The 24,573-nt window shown below is 36.7% G+C and overlaps 1 protein-coding gene across 1 annotated transcript; it reads right to left on the bottom strand.

Annotated features, from left to right (window-relative positions):
• Positions 1 to 369: 369 nt before the first annotated feature.
• Positions 370 to 24,350, bottom strand: LOC105033456 (uncharacterized). Its single transcript, XM_010908285.4, has 2 exons — positions 24,138 to 24,350; positions 370 to 3,144 (listed from the first exon to the last, which is right to left on the bottom strand). The coding sequence occupies exons 1-2, from the start codon at positions 24,201 to 24,203 to the stop codon at positions 862 to 864; spliced, it is 2,349 nt and encodes a 782-aa protein (XP_010906587.3). The 5' UTR covers positions 24,204 to 24,350; the 3' UTR covers positions 370 to 861.
• Between the last annotated feature and the right edge of the window lie 223 nt (positions 24,351 to 24,573).

Here is a 24,573-nt window from a genome sequence, read left to right as displayed (position 1 = left end):
TTGGCAGGTGTCCCTTGGCAAAAGTTCCTGTTTTAGGATTACCACCCTCTTTGCCGAACCTTTGTTGCTTTCACAGTGTACACACTAGAGGTTCACTGACGGCCAAAACGAAAGAAGGTGCCTTGCACGCATCTCCCTTCAATCAGGCGCTCAATGATTACAATTGTTGAACACATGAAACTACTTGAATTCAGCACTTGTCTGCCAAGCAGTCACAATTTCATCAGTCAATAATCCAATAATAAATTAAAGCTTGACCTAAAGAAAGTCGATTACTAAATAACTTATTGGAAGAAATTTTACTAGATGTTAATTGGGATTGAAATAATTGACATACTTGTGCAAATAAATCATAAAGCATAGCAAGAATTGGCAAGGCAACAAGCACCAAAAACAGCAGCAGCAGCAAAAGGTAGAATCCGCTATACAATTATTCAAGAGTATTTCACTATAAGGAAAAAAGGATCAGTTAAATGAAACTTTGAGGAATGATATGGCTGACATGTGACTGTAGCTCCAGGAAAGCTTGTTAACCTGATGCAACTTTCAGCTTTCTTCCTTTTATTTCATTGGATTTTGCTGCAGCAAGTAATCAGATATCCAAAATCCAACCTGGAGTACTTTGTCTCAGAAATTCTTTGTTCATTTTTAAGTCTTACATTTCAAAAATTTACAGGGTGTATCAAAGAAGAAAGTATGATAGGACCTATGAAATGTTCTAAACCAGCTGAAACTTTTGACCTATGATGATTTTTTTTTTTTTTAAACAAGGGTTATTGGATGCAGATTTTTATAATCGGTTGGGAAGTCAGAAAAATTGGAGTCATCTTGCTAAACAAGGCAATCAATTAGATTTATGGATCAGTTGTCTGTGCAATGCTGCTGTTCAGCGATGCTAATTCCAGCCTCGTTCACAAGTTGCTCTGTCAAAGCAAAAAGATGGGCAACCTCCCTCTCAGCCTCCTCAAGACTGTTAATTCTTCCATATGGGTATGTACCAGAACCACCACCAATCTCCACACCTTCTGCTGGCAGTATAACAGTGCCCATGTCCATACTTGGGTCAGTGTCTTTCAAGAGCTGACAGGTTATATCTGCAAGCTTCTGGAGAGCAGTGGCTGCAGCTTCAGCTTCCAGCTGGGCAACCTCAAGCTCAAGCCTTTCAATTGCCAAGCCCCCCATACTTCTGCCCCCAATTCTCTCCTGGGCAAGGCTATAAAGTTTCATTAGCCCATCAGCATCTCCCCATAACCCTTCTTTCATTGTCGTTAGTTCTTTTTCCAGCATATCTGACCTTTTCAGAACTGCTCTGAGCTCTTCCTCCTTACTAGTCAAAGCCTTCTGAGAAGCAAGGAAGTTCATCTCCTTTTGTCTCAGTGATTCCTTCACCATCTCAAGCTCGGTCTCAAGCTGTTTCTGCTTCCTGAAACTAGGATCATGCCCCACATCACCAAGCAGACCTCCCTCATCCACAGGAGTGGGAATGCAGCTCTCTTCATCTTTCACAGAAATAACCAGCTTATTTGTGAGTTGGGCTATTCGTTGTACAATTGATGTAGCTTCTGAGTACTTGAGCTTTGTGTTATCTAATTCATGTTGCATTATTTGAATTTTCTCTTCCTTCTCCTGTAATCTTGTTGTGGTTTGGATTAGCTGCTGTTCTTTGCTGTTTATTAACTTTTTCAACTCTGCAATATCATGATTAACCTCAGCTAACTTCTTCTGAGCATTGAAATAATCATTATCTTTTTCTTGCAAGATGAGCTGAACAGAAGCCTTCTCAGATTTCAAATGTTGGATTTGAAGGCTGGCCTCCACCAGTTCAGACTCTTTCACCTGAAGAAGATTTTGAGTATCACTATATGCCAATTCTTTGTCTCGGAGCTCATTTTGGAGCAAGGCTACCTTTTGGGTTTTTTGTTCCAAGGAAGCTCTTTCTCTGCTCAACTCCTGTTGCAAGCAGTCTATATTTTCTTTCTCTACTGACAATTGTGTTTCCAGTTCCTTGCACTGAGCATGTGCAGCTGTTAACTCAGATCTCTTGTTCTCAACATCGATTTGAGCAACTTTCAAATTCTCGGAGTATGACATCACTACAGATTTCTGTTCATTTATTTCTGCCACTAGTTTCTCAAACTGATACGCTTGATCCTCCATTTTTCTGCGAGAGGAAGCAAGAAATTCTTGTGAAGATATCAATTCAAGTCTTACAGCAGCGAGAAGTGATCTAACTCTTTGGAAATCCTCAAAAGACTCCTTCATATCATCAATGCTCTGAGAAGCTTGCTCTGTCAGTTCCTTCAATTCTTTTTGTGCTTGTAGCCATTCAACCGTCTGCTTTTCAAGGGTTGCCTCCAAAACTTTTATCCTCTCTTCTTCAGCTTTCGTCATGTTAAGTGACTCAGCTAAATCATGTTCTTTTTCTTTAATGTCTTGTTGAAGCTCTTCAATTTTTGTTTCTTGCTGCCTGATGACTTCATTGGATTCGTATAAGAGCTGTTCTTTGGAGCTAATTGCTGAACTTAGAGTTCTTGCCTCCTCATTTTTCATCATCAATTCCTTTTCAAGTTTTTCCAATAAATCTTCCTTCTGAGAAAGTGAAACTTGTAAACTGGCAATTTTCACCCCTTGTTCCTCAACCAACAGTTTTAGATCTCCAATCTGACTGGCTTGAGAAGCTAGGTCACTGTTAGCCTTCTTCAGGTCTTCTTCCATTTGTAGTTGCTTATCAAATGCAGTAGTAATCTCTTCCTCTTGTCTCTCTAAGTCCTGTTTTGTCAGGTTTAATTTGGTTTGCTCAACTAATACTCTCCTCTCAGCATCCTGAAGATCTTCTTCCTTCTTCCTCAGGACTGACAATGCAGCTTGAAGGTCCGATTCCAAGATTTCGAGGTTCATGTTCAGTTCAGCATCATCAGAAAGACTGGAATCTCTATTCACCATCTCTTCCAGTTTCTGGGTCTTTGTAAACAGTCTCTCAAGAAGAACCCTTGCAGGTTCTGTTGCTCCATTGTCACCATTACTAACATCTGACTGTAGCTTCTTTAATGCCGATCTGATTATAAGTGGTCTGCAGTTAATCTTCTTCTGAGCTTTAAGAGAAACTAGAAATCTCTGCTTCTGGTTGAGGGTCAGATGATAATGCTGCAGAAATTTGATGCTGATATTAGTCAATCAGACTACATATCATCAACCAAAGAGATCAAATATCAGGAAATCCAAAGATTTACTCAATTTAACTTTAGTATGTGAGAATGGAAACATAATAACAAGCCTGCAAACAAGTTACCAACAATAACCCCACCAATCCATTGGCACAGAAGGCCCAACAGTCAAATTCAATGCTGATCAGTGTTATTCAACTTGATTAAGATAACATCACATGGCTCCATGATGAACCCCATCCTTGGCCATTTAAAATTTCAAAATTATAGGCATTTGTGTTCACTATTCCTCCAACTCTAATGTTCCTAGACAAAAGAAATAAAATCCATGACAATAGTCACTCCTTTTTTATGTGCATTGAAATGAAAAAAAGATGCCAGATCGGAAACAGAAACTGAAATTTTTCATTTTTCCTTTCATTGCCATCTTAACTAAATTAGACACCAACTGTGCTAGTCCATAGCTGGAAAATGAAAGAAAAGGTAAGAACATTGATGCTAGGTGAGCTGCTAATTGTAAAAATGAGAGAGACAACAAAATTTAGTATTGGATCTGTTTAAAAAGAAAGAGAAGAGGCGAACTCAATTAGAGAGGAGAAGAGGAGTTGGTCATGATTCTAAGTTTCTAACTATATAAGCCCAAGTAGATAGTAGAGAATTACTTGAAGCTGTAAACAAGATTCTGATTTCTAAGCTCGGTATAACAATACAGAATAAGGCCCACGATCCATTTAATATTCATTGAATGAGTATTATTTTGCTAAAAGCAACAAAAGAAAAAGACAGCCAGGCGCAACAAAATCATGAATACAGCACAACCATTTCAAGACTACAAGAAGTTCTGAAAACTGTAATAATTCAACAAGGACTAGCCATTTCGCACAGATCATCACCCTTTGTAAACATTATCCACAGCTGAGGTAGCTTTTGCTCCAACATGATTCTTGAAGTTGTTTTTGTCCTCTAACCAATCTGAACCACTCCACGATCACTACAGGGCCCTAAAAATTGAAAATTGGATGGGAAAACAAACCCTTTTCTGAAAAAAGAATCGCCCTCTAATAGCAAACCTCATATATGCATCAAAGGAAGGCACTCTAATGGATGGGCAAGAAAAAAGAACAAAGAGGGGAGAAGAAAAAAGAATGCAAGTAATCAGGGACCCATCATAAGTAGATCATTGAATAGACAGATAGGATGAAAAGAAAGCATGAGAAGAGTCACTAGTACCTCATAAGCCTACCTGATATGTTAGGAGAAACAAAGTTCATTCGTTAGGAAATTGAATATGGTGGGTGATCATGTTGATAGATCACACAAGATGAGTCGAACTTACAAAAATAACTAAAAATTGCCACTATAGGAGCTAGCCTTGTGGAGAAGGCCTTAATCAAGTGATTGTAGTGATTATGGGTATGATTGAATTGTATGGCTATAATTGATTGTAAGCCCTATTATCAATGAGGGTGCCTCCAAAATGTTAAACATAGAGAAGCCACAAGAGCCAGCAAAAAAAGAAGCCTCAAATGGAAACATTGCTGACTCCAATAATATCGGGATAATTATAAGGCTAGGAAGATAATTTTTATGATTCTCTAGGAGTATCAAAGGCCAACTTCAAGGTCTAAGATATGCTCATAAGATGTTGGAATTGGCTCAGAGTCGGAACAAAACCGACAAGATGGATCACAGCTCACAAGTGATCCAGGATTCCCACCCTAATGGTTAATAACATAAAGCGTCATGAGGCAAAGCCCCATATGGCCAATGTCAATCACGATGGTAACGTGGTATATGGCAATTTATAAACATGCATCATCCAGTTTATATGATTATGGTACAGCATACCGGTCTGCCAGTGCGTATCAGACATATTGTACCATGCGGTTATCAAACTATTATGCAATGTGAATGTTATCAAGCATCAGTGCTGCCGACTCGACCTCTATATTGGGCACACTGACAATGCACTAAGATGGCACTGATATAGGGTCCGATATGGAGATCAAGGTTTTAAGTCCCAACGAGATGAGGGGCGTCTCAGCTATTCCATCCTGTTCTTGTAAGAAAATGGGACTGGGATGGGGTCATCCATGAGGGAAGAGAAGAAGAAAGATGAAAGGAAGGAAAGATGAAGAAAAGAAAAAAGTGAAAGGAAAGAAGAAGAAGAAAAAGAAAAGAAAGAAAAGAAGAAGAAAAAGAAAGAAAGGAAAGAAGGCAAAAAGGAAAGAGAAAGAAGAATGAAAGGAAAAAAGAAATAAAGGAAGCGATATGAGATAGAAAAAAAAAAGGAAAGAAAGCAAGATAGAAGAAAAAGAAAGACGAACGAAAGAAAGAAGAAAAGAAAAAGAAAGAAAGAAAAGAAGGGGAGAGATATAGTGGATAGCTACCGGGATGCATGACTAGGGCTACCGCCAGGACAGGGCAGGATAGTGGGGCATCTCATTCCATGAAGAAACCAGGACACCACCATCCCATAGGATTTAAAACCTTGATCAAGATTGTAAACCTTGTTTTGATGTTTATATAATAGTTAAAGTCACCTTAACTAGATTTCCTAATTCTTGAATTGTAGATTCAGGGTCTATGGTCCATGTTTGTAACTCTTTGCAAGGATTCTATAGGAGCAAGTCCTTGAAGGATAGTAAAATGCCACTTAAGTTGGGATCCTAAGTGAAGATTTCAATAGTAGCCATAGAAGATGTACTCTTGAATCTTACTAATCATAGACTTATCCTACTATACACACCACATATTCGTAAAAATATTATTTCTACAAGCAAATATGTTGAAAGTGATTGTAATTTATTTTTGGTAATATCTTAATTAAAAAATTTAATAAGTCTATTATTGCTAATGGAGGTTACGTTATGAGTTATATATCCTCAATGTGCCTTCTATAATAGGTCGTGGTGATGTGTATGTGATTGAGAGCTATGGAACTTGGAAAAGAAGGGGCAATTTAAGCAATTCCACTGATATATGGCATGCAAGGTAGGGTCATACCAATTTTCATAGGATTCAAAGGTTGATTAAGGATGGACCATTCATTGAATGTCTTCAATGCCCAACCCCGGCCAACATGTAGCTCATGCCTTATGTGCAAGATGACCAAGAAACACTAATGGAGAGAATGCCAAGGAACCCTTAGAGTTAGTTCACTTTGATGTGTGTGGAACATTGAGTGTGACAAGATGGATTTCAGTATTTCATTACTTTTCCAGATGATTGTTCAATGTATGGAATTATCTACCTCATGTGCTACAAGTCTAATTCCTTTGAAAGGTTTAACGAATATAGAACCTTAGTGGAAAAGAGCCTGGAAACAAAAATCAAGGCTCTACGTTTGGATCGAGGAGAGTATCTCTCCAAGGAGTTCTTAAATTATTTGAGAGATGATGGTATTGCCTCCCCGGGAACTACACTTGGATGACACAATAAGACCTTCATGGATATGGCCACATCCATGATAAGTCATCCTAAGTTGTCTTCTTTCTATGGAATAATGCACTTCAAAGTGCAATGCAAATTTTAAATTGCATTCCAACTTAGTCAGCAAGGTTGACTCCATATGAAATGTGGCATGGAACAAAGCCTAGCTTGACACAATTTAGGCCTTGCTTATGTAAAGAAATTTAAACCTAATAAGTTGGAAGCACAAGATGACTTATATTACTTCGTGAGGTACCTAAAAAAACAAAGGACTTCTACAATAAAGAGGACCAAAAATTCTTCATGAACAGAAATGTCCTCGAAAAGGATGTGATTTTCTCTAATCAAAATCTCCAGGATGTGGGCTTGAAGGAAAAGAGAAATCAGATGCCTTAAAAACTCGAAACCATGTTGCACCCTCAAAGGATCCACTTCCTATAAAAAGAAGACAGAGAGTAAGGCAAATGCTTAAGTAGTTCACCCTATTTAGGTGGGGTTTTTCTTATCACTCCTGATTGTGATGATACTAATTCTTGCACTTACAAGGAGGCACACTCGGGCTTTGATTCCCCCAAATTGATTATCAATGGTTATACAAGGACATTGGAATTATGGGTAACTGAATTAAAATATAAAACTCATGCAAGAACTGAGACACCAACTAGTTTTATTCTAACTCACCCAGGTCCAGCAACGCAATATGGGTATCAAACCACGTCGCTAATGTGTAACAATAATGGATCTTTAGGAGCAAGTCATTAGTGAGCAAGAACCTGAGTTGACCCATCCCTAATGCATCTAGCACATGCCATCTATCTACATGCTAGTTGGTACGAGATTCTGGTTAACCATTCTCTCAATAAATAATCTTTAAATTAGATTAAGAAAGATCTAAATTTAATTGAGAATTAATAGATCTTTAATTGAGCTAAAAAAATAGCCTAAGTACAGATTTATGCTAGTCAGGTCAAGAAAGACCAGATTAGAGCTCAAACTAGGCCAACTTGGACTAGGTCCAATTAGTGGGCAACCAAGTATGCGAGGCCACCCCTCCCTTTCTCTCTTTACCCACTATATGATGGCTTATTCCTTAGGGGAGTGCAATATCATGTAAGAGGCAACAAGGGATGCCCCCCTCCTTTTGTTAAGAGTCCAACTTGACTCTAAGGGCCTAAGTGGAAGCACCCAAGGAAACCTTGGCACCTCCCTCCTCCATAAATTCCTAGGGGAGGTGCTTTAGGGTTAGAGTTTGTGTGGACTAAAAACATAGATACCACAAGAGAGAGGGTGGCCAGACAGAGCTTTTTTCCCCAAGAAAAGAGAGAAGTTGTCTTATTCTAAAGAGCTTGTTGTAGAGCATCCCCTGGCCTAAGTTGCAAGAGATCCATGGCTAAGCAAAGCCTTCAAAAATAAAGCACATGGATTGAAGCGACTGTGGCTAGTAATTCTAACAAAGTCATGCTTTCAGGGCCTTGGTCTCCCAGGAAGATCAAATCAACTCGACAATCACAAATGGATGCTACAAATTCTCTAATAATCATCTATAGGTCCAACGGTAGCATTGCTAGTTCACTTTTAAGGATAATTCAGACCTTGACCTTATGGCACAACAGAAAAAGCAATTCACTTTTAAGCAAGGTGAGATGAACCGTCTCAAATCACCCAATTTAGGGTGTGCCAACCAAACCAACATGGTATCAAGTTGGTTCATGGCTTACCAATCTATATCGACATGGTATCAGGTCAATTCATGGATTCATCTCAATAAAAAGTCCATACCAACCTGAACCAAGCAGAACCGCTCGATTTCACTCAGCTCGGGGTGGTTCAGACCCCCTATCCTTTTCCTTCAACTTCTTTCTTTTTTTTTCCTATTTTCTTAGGTTCTTTTTTCTCCCTGCCTTTCCTTCTTTACTTTTCCTTCTTCCTTCTTTCCTTTCTTCTTTCCCTTCTTTTTCTTCTCCCTTCCTTTCTTTCCTTTTTTCTTCTTCCCTTCTTTCTTTGTTTTTATTCTTCTTCCCTTCCTTTGTTCCTTTCTTTTTTCTTCTTCTTCCCTTTCTTCCTTTCCTTTTTCTTTTCTTCCCTTCTTTTCTTTCTTTCTTTTTCTTCTTCTTTCCTTCCTTATTCACTTTCCCTTTTCTTCCTCTTTCCCTCCCTAATTTCTTCTTAGGACTCATTTGGTTCGTAGGAAGTGGAGGGGGGGAGTGGCAATTCCCGAGAAGTGAAGAAGAGTCCTCTTATTTGATTGGAGTTTTAAGAAGAGAGAGAATAGAAAAAACTCTTCCCATGGAAAGATACTTTCCATATTTCATGGGAAGTGGACTCCTATGGGACAGAAATTGATGATCCTTTTTTTCCAAAAATACCTTTTAAGATCTATGACTGAAATTTTGCAAAATATTAATGGATGGTTAAGATGAAATAATAAAAAGTGATATATATCAAGATCTCCATTTTCTCCTCCTTGCAAATTAATATAATATTATATTAATATTATCCTAATACTTATATTAATATAATATTTATTTTAATATATATTATAATATTTATAATATATTAATATTGTTTCGATATTTATACTAATATAATATTTCTATTAATATTAATATAATATTTCTATTAATATTAATATAATATTTATATTAATATTATATTAATAAAATATTATATTTATATCTATATTAATAAATTTATTATATTATAATATAATATTGATATATTACATTAATATAATATAATATTATTATTTATACAAAGTTTGTGAGCAAAAAGATATGATGTTATATTTATTAAGTATATAATAGTTATTTTACATAGTTTTTCTAGAAAAGTGGATGCTCAATCAAACATAAGCCACTTTATAATAAACTACTTTTCCATGGTTAACCAAATACGCCAAAATCATATTTCTAAAAAGTAACTTCAAAGTTACTTCCTAGGAAGTTGATTTACTTCCCAGAAAGTTGATTTACTAGGAAGTTGATTCCTGAGAAGAAAAGTTCTTCCTGTGAAGAAGTTGATTCTTGGGAAGAAAAGTTCTTCCCGGGAACCAAATGAGTCCTTATTTCCTAGCAACAGGTCCCTAAGAAATCAAAATTTTTAATGGAAATTTGCATTAATTCAGAGTCATACAACATAAGAAAAAGGAAAAAATGGAACTAGTAGGAATATCACAACAGACTTAAGAATTAGATAACTCATTAAAAGTAAACAATGAAGATACTAAATATGTAGTATGTACAGAACAAAACTAGCATTTTAAATTAATATGAATGTCAATTCACCCAAAAGACATCTGAGATCAAAAAAAGCTGCAAATAATAGCATTTATACTAATATATTTGATCATTATCCCTATCTCATGCAACTATTCTAACTACTAATTACATTTTCTGCGACTCATCTTGGTAGCTTCCTGAATCACATGCTGACTCCATGATCACTAACACTAGACCCTTCTAGCTTCCATTTACCATGTGCACCACAGCTCCCAGAACTCATAACCTCCAATTAATAGTCAGTTGCCATTATGCATCATCCCAATTCACCACAACTCGTTCCCCTGATTAATCATCCATATTTTACTGCATAATAGATTATCACCAGTGGATAGACTGTACATAATAAATTGGTTCAGCTCATGGTAAACTCTACTCTAGGTTTATAATATACCTTCAGCTTAAAGGGATTTAAAATGTTCAAGTAGCTTTAAAATAATCCTCAAAAATGAAAAAGAATAGAAAAAACAAAAAAGCCAGAAATCTTACACCGGTATCTAGCTGGGATACATTTGCATATTGAGCATTTGCATAGTACATTGTAGAACCATATGGAACCAATCAAGTACTGGTACAGTACTTGGTACCAAAACTACGGACCTTGCTTTTAGGCACTTTAAAACCTATTATAATTTCCTCACCAAGCATTACCTCCATATTCCTTAGATTGAACAGCATGTCTAGTATCATTATCACATTAAAATTCCAAATTTACTGTTCAACTTTAAGGAAGTCTCTAATTTCTTATTTTTGAATAAATGCTAGAAATCATTGTATTTCTTCAAAACAGTTTCAACCCTTAGTAGCTTCTCCTTAGACTATCCACACTTCCACACTACTGAACTAGTTCCTGTTTTCTTTTTTTACAAGAATTCTAAGATAAAAAAACACCAAGAATACTTGATAATTATTGAAGGACAAAAGCTTAAACACCTGGAAATTAACAAAGAACTTATATCAAATGTTAACTTCAAACCTCAAAAGACTGTGAGTGTCATTTAACATTAGACAATGGACTACCAAAGCTAATCATATCTTTCAAGCCTGAGCACATGTGAAAAAAAGAATTCAAAAGGTCCTTTGAAATCCTTCTACTTAACTTTCGAACATTTTACCTCTCTTCATACTATAAAATATATAACTTGCGTCTTGTGAAACTATTTGTATCCTAAGTTAACACTAAATGCATACTTCAGGTTTTATATGAATTGTGATTATAAAATCACCATCTCAGTACCAAAGCCAAATGTAAAACTACAGTAAGACCACCATCCATTGCAACATACACAGAAACTTCCCAATAAAAACAAACCATGACATCATAAATGCCCCAAGAAATGCCCAACATGCAACAGCTTAAACAAACTTGCTAATCCCTTAAACCTTACCAATAAGCAAATAGCTATCCCTAATTTCTTCAAACAAACACAACTTCCTCTATGGTAATGACTACTCTCCATGACAGCCGACCTCCCAGAGGCAGAGAGGCCATCCTTTTTACAATTGATCCTAAAGTGAAGGTGTCTTCAGATTTTTTGTTTTTAAGCTTATCAAAATTATTTAATTAAGTTTATTTATCTAACAATTGATATAACAACCTGTGGCAAAAGCTCAGATGACATTTTAGCCTCTCATTAAAAGTACACCAGAGCTACTAGCATCCATGTTGGTTAAAGTATCAGAGAATTAAACTTTAAAGCAAACAAGAAGGACTATTAGTGCTTTCTTTGCACTGGAATTATGACTAAACCATAAGGATTGATTTGATAGGTGCAATTACAGAAATTGGATAGAGGAAAATGTGTGGCTTGCATGGTTGCACTACTCCCTCTGCTTTCTCTTTGGACCTTGCCACATGTCTTCAATTTTAACCTCTTCAATATGTCTTGAACCCTCCAGGAAAGGTTTAAAGCATGGTATTGACTGTCTCAAAAGCCAAGAATATATTGAATCAGCATTATCATGACCTGAAGCATGCACACAAGCTCAGGCCTCACTTAATTAAGAGCCCAAAGGAAAGATTGGATGGAGGAACCTCTTGAACAAAAAAGGGATCTCCATCAAACTGTTGGTCAAAAAAAGTGGATCATTCCAATTCCAAGCATCACAATAGACATGATGAGTATTTCAACCACCATGGTCGCCACCTTCACCCGGACTAAGGATGTCTTCAAAAAAGTAACTTGTAACATTGAACATTTCAGTTAATGAAACAAATGCACAAAATGCTCCCTCATTTTAATGCATTCAGCATTAAAATATCTCGCTACCTTCGAATTGGACATTAAACATGGATTTATCTTATGCTAAAACCTATAGTTGCTAATGGCACAAATCCATGATCTACTTTCTTCTCTAACTACACTGCATTTTACAGCTGAACAGCATAGAATAATCTAAATAAAAAGCCAGACCATCAATATAACACCTTCTGGAGATTTCCCCATACAATCAAAAAAATTCATCTAAAAAATGTTGTAGTATTTTTAAAAAAATAAAAAAAATAAAAAGAAGGGGGCTTGGTGTGTTGAAAAGGGTGCCAAAGGACTCCTTTTTTTCATGGATAAAAAGACATCTCAAGCAAGCATCTTTCATGTGGTTTCCATGTTTGGGGAAGCCACGAGTTCACGAGCGTCTTTTCTAATGCCCCTCATTTAATCGGTGGTTGACTTCGTTGTTATCGGAAGTCAATAGCCATTGACATTTTTTAAACCCATAAATCTGTAAAGAATTTCATTTTGTTTGTTTCTCCACCAAAAGAATGTGTCCCCTAAAGGGACATGTCTCTTGGATAATATCCCTTGGATTGTTATATGACCTGGTATAATAGGATACATTGTAGGGTTTTAGGGTGGGCATGCACAGCGGAAGCATAATGGATTTTCAAATTTAAATTAAAAAATCCTAAATATAAAACCCTTAAATCAGCATCTCCTTGATGATTAACAATCATATATAACATAAATTTAAAATTAAATTCAAGCTATAGAACAATACCTGCAGTGCTTAATCCAAATTCCGGCAGAACCTCCACCAGGCGTCCAATTGTTCGCTCTCCAACGGTGATCCACATAGGGCTATGATCAGGACACCAACTCTTTGAGATGATTCCTCCTCCAAAATTCTCACTCTAAGAATTTTCTTGGACACCAGGACCTCAAGACCCTCTTCCTCTTCTTCTAGCCTTGCTATCCATATCTTTCTTCTCTTCTTGTCTTCCTTAATTCTCTTCTTAGACTCTTGTCCTAAAATCAGACTTGTCCTTACTATTTTGGACTTGTCCTAACAAGAGAAGGAAGGGACTAATTGGACAATAGGGAGAGCATATTAGAAAGAAAGAAGGAATTGAAAATCTGAATGAATCCAATCCCCCGACGCATCCCCCCTTAAATACTTAGCGACGGATTGCCTTCGGGAATTATTCGTGCCCCTTCCACGCGCCATCTCGCATCCATCAGAAAATCTCACGCCTCCTGATGAATTCTCATGCCCATCTGGAAGATTTTGACACATGGCAATCATCGAAAAAAAATCCAAGAGATGCTTCGCGCAGAAAGACTCTTCGGAATATTTTTCTCGATGATTCTGCGATGCGTCGTGCAGCTTCCTATGGCATAATTTTTCTCCACTACCCATCAGCGCAATTTTATCCATCCAATGGCCAAAAATGAAGGCGCTAACATCAGAATGGCGTGGAAAAAATCTCAGATTAAGAAGTGACGTGACAAATAGGTTAGAGTCCTTCACAAGTTGGACTCTTGGTTAGGCGCATGGATCAGACTGACAGGATTTCCAACTTCGACGAATTTTCACGTTTAAACCAGAAGAAATTTTAACTTCAAAAAAATTCCTTATGCTCAAAATTAAGTTAGGAATCACCCAAAAATTTATTTCATCGTGGAATATTGGATAAGCTTGAGGATGAGGCGTCCCATCTCATAGGATGTGAAAGCTGTTTCTGCGCACAAAAACTGCACCCACGCACAAGAAAAATTCTTGACTCGTGGAGACTTAGTTTTTTGGCTCCAAATTTTTGGTACATATAGCTAAGGACCGACCCAACTCAAACCCAAAATTGGTTTGAATTAATTTGGCATTAATTAGCCCAATCTGGAATCAATTTCGAACCCGATTCGAAACAGGGAGCTAATTTTTGCAATATGTGCTAGCATGTCAATTTTGTAAATATGATCTAATCCAATTAGACCCCCGATCAATTCTCTTTGTGTGTGACCCATTGGGTTCCACATCTAGCCAGCAATGGGTCCGAGTGTAAGTCGATTTGATTTGATTAGAATTTAATCTAATCGATCTAGATCCAATCGAACTAACCCGATTTCAACAATTAGAATACTTTTTAATTGGCGATTGAATTAAGCTCTTTAATTCGATCAAACCCACGAGACAAGATTGACATCTAGCAATGTATCATGTCTACCTGGAAGATATAAAATTTTAGTGAAAATACCCTTCAGTGAAAAGTTACTGTACAATTTGATCCTGTGATCTCCCTGCACCCCGAATATGACTCTGGATATGGAATGATGTCAAATCCAATATCATACTCATATTTCTTTCAATCTTATATGATGATTCAATTAATGAAATATTAGAAATCCTTTCTAATTTTCATTCTGCTTTGATCAAAAGCTTCCTGAATCATCAATCGATCAGAACAAGTAGGATGCGATCTCCTCTTATAAGGAGTGATCAATTCCATGTTGACCTACTCACAACCTCCATACACATTCTACCATATTCAGAACACCCCGTATATGACTAAGTCATGAATGAGTATGAATCAAAAAATATGGATTCATATATACAAAATTCTATGGTAGTCTCAAGTCAAAGGATTATATGCACAACTCCTACTATAAGAAAATATCTTTTGACAGATAAGTAAATTCCATAAGATGTTTCTTAAGTCGGATCAATTTAGTGAACTCATTCTCTAATGAGCACCCACTTCCTTGTATTAGTGTCTCACACAAGTGGCATATGAGATCAGCCACCCTCTCCATCAAGCATACATAGGAAGTGCTAGTCTATCCGAAATATTGATCCGCTTCTCAATGCTCCTATGACTAGGAATATTCTAAATCAGGATTTTTAGGATTTTAGATCTCATACGTATGATCTCATCATAATCCTAAACCCATTATCTTGATTTATAGAGTTTATTATTATCATTACAAAAGTAAGATGCAGCATATGATAAAAAATATCTTTTATTATTTAAAGAGTCAATACATGAGTTTGGAAGATTACAAGGAAAATCCATCAAAATATAAATTTCGATTAGCTTGTAGAGCATATTCCTTTCAATCTTCCACTTGCACTAAACCCAATCGCCCTTATATTTTATCCCCATACAATCGAAATGGCAATCGAACTGCTGCTGTGGTAGAGCCTTAGTGAATGGGTTTGCTATGTTATTTTTTGTTTCTACTCGTTCAATGGCAACATCTTGTCTTTTGATTATTTCACAAACGAGATGAAAGCATCTTAAAATGTACTTGGATTTATGATGAGACTTTGATTCTTTTGCTTGAGCAACTACTCCAATATTATCACAGTAAAGTGGTACTGAATTCTTAATCTCAGGAACGACACCCAATTCAGTGATGAACTTCTTCATCCAGACAGCTTTCTTGGTGGCTTCACTTGCAACTATATATTCTGCCTCAGTGGTCAAGTCAGTTACAGTCTACTGCTTGGAACTTTTCCAACTAACAGCTCCACCATTAAGAATAAAGACATACCCTGAAGCAGACTTGCTATCATCAAGATCTGATTGGAAACTAGAGTCAGAATAACCTTCTAGTTTTTTATCAGATCCTCCATATATCAAAAAAATATCTTTAATCCTTCTCAGGTACTAAAAAATATTTTTCACTGCTTTCCAATGATCCTCTCCTGGATCAGCCTGAAATCTACTAACTATGCCTAAGGCATAGGCAACATCAAGCCTAGTACATAGCATAGCATACATGATCGACCCTACTGCCGAAGCATAGAAAATAGAACTCATTCTATTTCTCTCTTCCGGTGTTTTAGGAGACATCTTTTTAGAGAGATGTATGCCTTGACTCATGGGTAAGTAACCTCTTTTACTCCCATCCATGCTAAACCTCTTTAGCACTAAGTCTATATATCTGGATTGGGACAAGCCTAACATCCTCTTAGATCTATCCCTATAGATCTTTATACCTAGTATATAGGATGCTTCACCCAAATTCTTCATGAAAAACTTACTTGATAGCTATGTTTTGACCGATTGTAACATTGGGATATCATTCTCAATAAGAAATATGTCATCCACATATAAAACTAAGAAGACAAAGGCACTCCTACTAGTCTTTTTGTATACACAAGGTTCATCCACATTTTTTATAAAGCCAAATTCTTTGACTGTAACATCAAATCGGATGTTCCAACTCCTCAAGATCTGCTTTAATCCATAAATAGATTTCTTAAGCTTGCATACCTAATTTGCTCTCCCTTTTGAGACAAATCCTTCTGGCTGAGACATGTAAATCTCTTCCTCAAGATAACCATTAAGGAAGGTGATCTTCACATCCATTTGCCAAATCTCATAATCATGGTATGCTGCTATTGCAAGCATAATCCGTACAGATTTGAGCATGGCAACAGATGAAAATGTTTCATCATAATCAATACCCTATTTTTGTCTAAAACCTTTAGCTACCAATCTAGCTTTATATATTTCAACTTGGTCATCTGCTCCAATCTTTTTCTTATAGACCCATTTGCATCCAATAAGGGTCACACCCTCTGGTGCATCGACCAAAATCTATACTTGGTTAGAGTACATGGAGTCCATTTCAAATTTCACAGCCTCTAGCCATTTGTCTGAGTCCCTACTCATGATGGCTTCCGTATAGATCAAAGGTTCATCATTCTCAATGATGTGGGCTTCATTATTCTCAATGATGTGGGCTTCATTATTCTCAATAATAAATCCATACCTTATTGGTACATTCTGCACTCTATCCGACTTTCGGAGAGGAGGTGTATTTTGTGGTTGTACTTCATTAATAGATATTTTTGGTTGAAGATCATCTTGTGCTTGCATTTGTAAGTCTTGAACTTCTTCAAGTTCAATTTTCTTCCCACTGTCTCTTTCTAGGATAAACTCTTTTTCCATAAAAGTGACATATTTACTGACAAACACCTTATGTTCAGTAAGATGGTAAAAGAGGTATTCTATACTCTTTTTAGGATAGCCTACAAACAAGCATTTATCTGTCCTAGCACTCAGCTTATGTCCAAAATTTCTTTTAACATAAGCTGGACAGCCCCATATCTTAAGATACTTAAGATTAGGCTTCTTTCTTCTCCATATCTCATATAGAGTGCTTGGTACAGATTTTGAAGATACTCTGTTTAGAATATAGACAGCAGTTTCTAGAGCATATCCCCAAAAAGAAATAGACAAATCTGTAAGGCACATTACGGACCGCCCCATATCTAATAAAGTACAATTCCTCCTTTCTGCTACACCATTTAGCTGTGGTGTATAGGAAGGGGTCCATTCTGAGAGAAGTCTATTTTCTTTAAGATGATCTAGAAACTCATTTGATAAGTATTCTCCTCCTCGATCAGATCGAAAATTTTAATATTTTTTTCAGTTTATTTCTCAACTATACTTTGATACTCTTTAAATTTATCAAAGGTTTCGGATTTATGTTTCATAAGATACACATATCCAAACCTAGATAAATCATCAGTGAACGTTATAAAATAAGAGTATCCTCCTCTGGCTTCTGTTGTCATAGGACCACATACATCAGTATGTACAAGTCCTAATAACTCACTTGTCCTTTCTCCATATCCACTAAATGGAGTCTTAATCATATTTTCCATAAGACAAGATGCACAAGTACCTAATGATTCATAATCATAAGGATCAAAGAACTCTTCTTTGTATAACTTGTTAATCCTTGTCTCACTTATATGGCCAAGTCGACAATGTTAAAGTAAAATATTATTCAACTCTTCTTTCTTTTGCTTTTTACTTTCATCAATATGAAAAACATTGTCATTAGATAGAATCAGAAGACCATTATTAATAATACCATAATAAAAAATTTTATTAGAAAAAGAAATTGAGCAACTATTGCTCTTTCCATTTATTTCATAACCTCATTGCAAAAACAACGGTACAAAAATAATATTTTTAATGATCTTAAGCATATAATAACAATTTTCTAGCTCTAAGATCTTTCCAAAAGATAACTTTAACATATATGTCCCCACAGCCTCTGCTTGGATGAACTCTCTTCCAACACCGTAGAGCTCGAAATTACCCTTCTTTAACACTCTAATGTTCTGCAGCCCCTGCAACGATTTGCAAATATGAGAACCACAGGCGGTATCCAATACCCAAGAGTCTGAATTGGAAGAACTTAATGACAAAATTATATGTATCTCATACATATCTTTTGATACGTCGCTTGCACCAGCCTTTACAGTTGCAAGATATAACTTGCAATTCCTTTTCTAGTGTCCTGCCTTACCGCAGTGAAAGCAAGTATCCTATCCTGAGACTTTCTTTCCCTTCTTCATCTTGCCACCTTTAGGATTCAATGCTTTCTTTGAACCCTTAAAATCTGACTTCTTCTTAAAGGTTTTATCCACAAGAAGAAGTGGAGCCTTTTCTTTTTCAATATGGCTCTCAGCTGTCTTAAGCATATTCAACAGCTCAGACAAAGAAGTATTCAGTTTGTTCATGTGATAGTTCACGACAAATTGAGCAAATGACTCAGGGAGAGATTGTAGGATCAAATCCTGACTTAATTCTCCATCCATCACAAAACCTAGTTGACCCAATCTAGTACCTTCAGGACATGATCTTGTACGGATGATTCCTCAGTCATTCTAGCATGGAATAACTGCTTAGATATCTCATATCTAGCAGTCCTACTCTGTTCTCCATACAACTTTTTAAAATTGAAAAGTATGGATTGAGTATCCATGCTCTCATGCTGCCTCTGCAACTCATTGCTCATAGAGGCCAGTATGATTCACTTGACAGTCAAACTGTCATTCTTTCACATCCTGTATGTGGATACTTCCTCCTCTGTGGCATCATCCCCAATCTCTTGTGGTTCGGGGATGTCAAGAATATAGGAGAGCTTCTCCTGAGTGAGTACGATCTTTAAATTCCTCAATCAATCTACATAATTGAGACCGGTCAACTTGTTGGAATCTAAAATTTCTCGCAATGATAGTGAAGATGTCATTTGTAGAATTTAATCTACAATAATTAAAGAACATTATATAAGCAAACAACTCATGTTGACTCATACAATTAAATAAGATCTTTAGATTTAATTGTGCCTCCCACTATTTTATCGAACATCATAACCCTCTACTATGATGAACGAGACATATTTCATATTTATCTTAATGGGATTGAGATCCTAATTCCTCATAATGATCTTGTGTTAACACAATAAACCCTTATGAGTTCATAGGTAGAAAACTCTTTCCAATTGCATCTCATGCAATTTCCAATATCATATCTTGGCCTCTAAGACATTATTAGCCTTGTGTTAACACAACAAGCTATAATGTTTTAGTTAAGTTAGACCCTTCATTTCAATACAGTCAAATTCTAATATAACTGTCTTTGTGTTAACACAATAAAGCAGTACATTCAAAATTGTCGTAAGCATCTTCTATGCACCAGGATTATGTTATATCAATCCTTGTGACAAGCCTTGTGTTAACACAACAAACTAGCCATAGTTCATGATGTAACATTAACCTAGCATGAAAGAAGACTTTTAGTAGTGTTTTCAACATTAGGGTTTTTCAATATCAAGATTGCTTAATCAAATTGGCCAGATAAGTAAGGTGAGGGTCTTCCTATTGCTTTCCTTAGACATCAATGAATTGGTCAGATCAGACAACGGAACCAATTAAAGAACCACCTATAGCACTTTCTTAGACACCAATTGATCAATGGATCAAGAATTGGTTAACCCATAGTTGCATATCACTACCGCTTAATATAATTTTTAATGAGGGCTTTTATTTGGTCTCATGCACATTCTAACTATATAATACCAATTTATATATCAGCATTAAAATATTCTATATGTGCAAGTGTAACATATGAATATTCATCATCCTAAAACAATCTTGCAGCATAATCCCATTATGCTAGGACAACCTTATATCAGGATGATGAAGTGGTGAATCATATATGCATCATTTCATATCATCATATGAAAGCATAATAGAAAACATAAATCATTTTATAGTATAAATCATACTATGCATCACATAAACATTATGTATATATAATTGAACCAAACAAGGCCGACTTTGATACCACTGTAGGGTTTTAGGGTGGGCATGCACAGCGGAAGCATAATGGATTTCAAAATTTAAATTAAGAAATCTTAAATATAAAATCCTTAAACCAGCATCTCCTTGATGATTAACAATCATATATAACATAAAATCAAAATTAAATTCAAGCTATAGAACAATACCTGCAGCGCTTAATCCAAATTCCGGCAGAACCTCCACCAGGTGTCCAATTGTTCGCCCTCCAACGGTGATCCACACAGGGCTATAATCAGGACACTAACTCTTTAAGATGATTCCTCTTCCAAAATTCTCACTCTGAGAATTTTCTTGGACACCAGGCCTCAAGACCATTTTCCTCTTCTCCTGGCCTTCCTATCCCTACCTTTCTTCTCCCCTTGTCTTTCTTAATTCTCTTTCTAGACACTTGTCCTAAAATCGGACTTATCCTTACTATTTTGGACTTGTCCTAACAAGAGAAGGAAGAGACTAATTGGATAATAGGGAGAGGATGTTAGAAAGAAAGGAGGAATTGAAAATCTGAATGAATCCAATCCCCCGGCCACCCCCCTTAAATACTTAGCGATGGGTTGCCTTCGGAAATTATTTGCGCCCCTTCCACGCGCCATCTCGCATCCATCAGAAAATCTCATGCCTCCTGATGAATTCTCATGCCCATCTGGAAGATTTTGACACATGACAATCATCGAAAAAAATCCAAGAGACGCTTCGCGCAGAAGGACTTTTCGGAATATTTTTTTTGATGATTCTTCGATGCATCGTGCAACTTCCTATGGTATAATTTTTCTCCACCACCCATCAGCGCAATTTTATCCATCCAATGGCCAAAAATGAAGGTGCTAACATCAGAATGGCGTGAAAAAAATCTCAGATTAAGAAGTGGCGTGACAAATGGGTTAGAGTTCTTCACAAGTTGGACTCTTGGTCAGGCGCATGGATCAGACTGACCGAATTTCCAACTTCGACGAATTTCCACGTTTAAACCAGAAGGAATTTTAACTTCAAAAAAATTTCTTATGCTCAAAATTAAGTTATGAATCATCCAAAAATTTATTTCATCGTGAAACATTGGATAAGCTCGAGGATGAGGCGTCCCATCTCATGGGACATGAAAGCTGTTTCTACGCACAAAAACTGCACCCACGTACAAAAAAAAATTTTGACTCGTGGAGACTTGGTTTTCTGGCTCCAAATTTTTGGTACATATAGCTAAGGGCCGACCCAACTCAAACCCAAAATTGGTTTGAATTAATTTGACCTTAATTAGCCCAATCTGGAATCAATTTCGAACCCAATTCGAAATAGAGAGCTAGTTTTTGTAATATGTGCTAGCATGTCAATTTCGCAAATATGATCTAATCCAATTAGACCCCTGATAAATTCTCTGTGTATGACCCATTGGATTCCACATCTAACCAGCAATAGATCCGAGTGCAAGTCGATTTGATTTGATTAGAATTTAATCTAACTGATCTAGATCCAATCGAACTAACCCAATTTCAACAATTAGAACTCTTTCTAATTGGCGATTGAATTAAACTCTTTAATTCGATCAAACTAACAAGACAAGAGATTAATATCTAGTAATGTATCATGTCTACCTTGAAGATATGAAATTTTAGTAAAAATACCAAAAATATCCTTCAGTGGAAAGTTACCATGCAATTTGATCCTACGATCTTTTTGCACCCTGAATATGACTCCGGATATGGAATGATGTCAAATCCAATATCATACTCATATTTCTCTCAATCTTATATGATGATTCAATTAATGAAATATTAGAAATTCTTTTTAATTTTCATTCTGCTTTGATCAAAGGCTTTCTGAATCATCAATCGATCAGAGCAAGTAGGATGCGATCTCCTCTTACCAGGAGTGATCGATTCCATGTTGACCTACTCACAACCTCCATACACATTCTACCATATCCAGAATATCTCGTACATGACTAAATCATGAATGAGTATGAACCAAAAAATATGGATTCATACATACAAAGTTCTATAGTAGTCTCAGGTCAAAAGATTATATGCACAACTCTCACTATAAGAAAACATCTTTTGACGGATAAGTAAATTCCATAAGATGTTTCTTAAGTCGGATCAATTTAGTGAACTTATTCTCTAATGAGCACCCACTTCCTTGTATTAGTGTTTCACACAAGTAGCATATGAGATCAGCCACCCTCTCCATCAAGCATACATAGGAAGTACTAGTCTATCCGGAACATCAATCCCCTTCTCAATGCTTCTATGACTAGGAATATTCTAAATCAGGATTTTTAGGATTTTCGGTCTCATAGGTATGATCTCATCATAATCCTAAACCCATTATCCTGATTTATGGAGTTCATCATAATCATTACAAAAGTAAGATGCAGCATATGATTAAAAATATCTTTTATTATTTAAAGAGTCAATACATGAGTCTGGAAGATTATAAGAAAAATCCATCAAAATATAAATTTCGATTGGCTTATAGAGCATATTCCTTTCGTACATAAGCGGTATATTATCTTTCTTATTTTTTGTTGTTCTTTCTTTGTTTTCTTTTGGCTATCAAAGGTTCAAATTGGTTCATCTTTCTCTAAGTATGCAAACTTAGAGAAAGAAAATAAGATTCGGGCATTGTATCCTGGAGGTAGGTTGATGCCTACAAATTTGTGGATTATGATCCTAGCAAGGAAAACACTGTCTTTAAGACAATGTCTTTGATACGCCTTGCCCATTTGTTTTTGTTTATTTCTTCACCAACCCTACGAATGAAAGTCTTACACCTTCTCCAAACCTATTTTAACAAAATAAATGAGCAGCCCTATTCAAGAATTAGTCTACCTAGTACAAAAGGCTTAGTTTTATTGAGATGATAATGTGAATTTAATCAGCAAGTAACTTCGTTGAAAATACAGACACTCCATCATGCCAGCTGGGGGAAACAAAACCACAGTCCAAGCTGAACTTTTTTTACTATCAGAAGAACCTTGTCTTCCAAATTGCAATACTTGCAAAGAGCTCAGATCAAACAAGAAGTCTTCCTAAGTCCACCACTTACATCCCCAGACAAACCATTCCAACACTTGCCAAAAACAAAAACTAACACTTCCCAGGATCCTGCAGCAACATTCAGAAAAACAAAATGTGTACCCACTCAAGGCCCAACACTCCAATCGAGAATAACACATTGCAGATGCAAACATTAGAATGGATAAATGTGGACAAGAAGATTATCCAGACATTGGATGAGGACACATGGTAAAGAGAACACATGACAATGCCTTCAGTTAATCAGCAAGTAACTTCGATGAAAATCCATGCACTCCATCCACTATAACCAAAACCATGCTATCAGAAGAAATCTTGGCATTCTAAATTGTGATTCATCAACGCTTATAAAGAACTCAAATCAACCATGAAATACACAATGCTTATCAAGAAATCCACATAAGTTCACCACCCAGATCCCTATAAAATTCCCAACTGACGCCAAAATCAAGAACTAAGACTTCCCACGGGTCTTGAAACAACCTTGGAAGAATAACGATGCACGATCACTCAAATCCCAAAACTCCAATCAAGAATTGCTAATCGTGATCACAAACATTACCATGCATAAATGTAGACAAACGAAACGTCCACCACGTTTAAGTAAATCCTAGATTTCAAGAATTATGATCTCGATCATGAAACGAGTTACTGTCCCAACCCATTCGTTCTAAAATCAATCGCTTACCAAGAAACAAGAAAACAATATCTACGTTACCGCAGCTAGAAAAAGAATGAAGACGACCAAATAGCAGCTTCTTAGAGATTAATCGTAGCAGCTAAACACATTAGTAACAAGAAAAAAAGAAATGAGATAGGAAAGAAGAAGAGAGGATGGGGATTGGAAGCAGTACATGGGACGAGCAGTAGGGACTTAAGGTGGTCGGCAAATTGCCTCTGAGAGAAGCCGAGTAGGTCATCTTCCTGGATTGTATCCGGATCTCCGCCTCGCGTTGCCTCGCCGGCCCCAAGGACCATCGAGCGTGACCTTCGGAAGCGATATCCGCCGCTCGACTGGAATCGAGTAGCTTGTAAATGGGGAAAAGACGAATGTGAGAGTGAGAGAAAGAGAGAGAGAGAGACGGGTGGGGGAAAACTGGGGCGGAAAGGATTGGAGGGAAAATAAAAGGCAAACGGCCGCGCCGGGCGGATGATGCTCGAAGTCGATGGATTCTGTTGCTCCTCGGAGAACATTTAGGCCTATGCTGTGCCGTCCCTCCAAGAGCTTCCTTTCTTGGCGGATTGGGAACCGTACGGAACTTTCAGTGGCCATGCGGAACAGTATAACTG

Source organism: Elaeis guineensis, chromosome 1 (assembly GCF_000442705.2).
Source record: "Elaeis guineensis isolate ETL-2024a chromosome 1, EG11, whole genome shotgun sequence".
NCBI lineage: Eukaryota > Viridiplantae > Streptophyta > Magnoliopsida > Arecales > Arecaceae > Elaeis > Elaeis guineensis.
The sequence above is the reverse complement of the archived record's forward strand: the minus strand, read 5'-3'. Positions and strand labels throughout refer to the sequence as shown.

Coding starts and splice junctions, on each gene's coding strand:
- LOC105033456 (XM_010908285.4), bottom strand. CDS start 24,203: ATGACCTACTCGGCTTCTCTCAGAGGCAATTTGCCGACCACCTTAAGT. Junction 3,145..24,137: donor GTCCCTACTGCTCGTCCCAT/GTACTGCTTCCA, acceptor AAATTTCTGCAG/CATTATCATCTGACCCTCAA.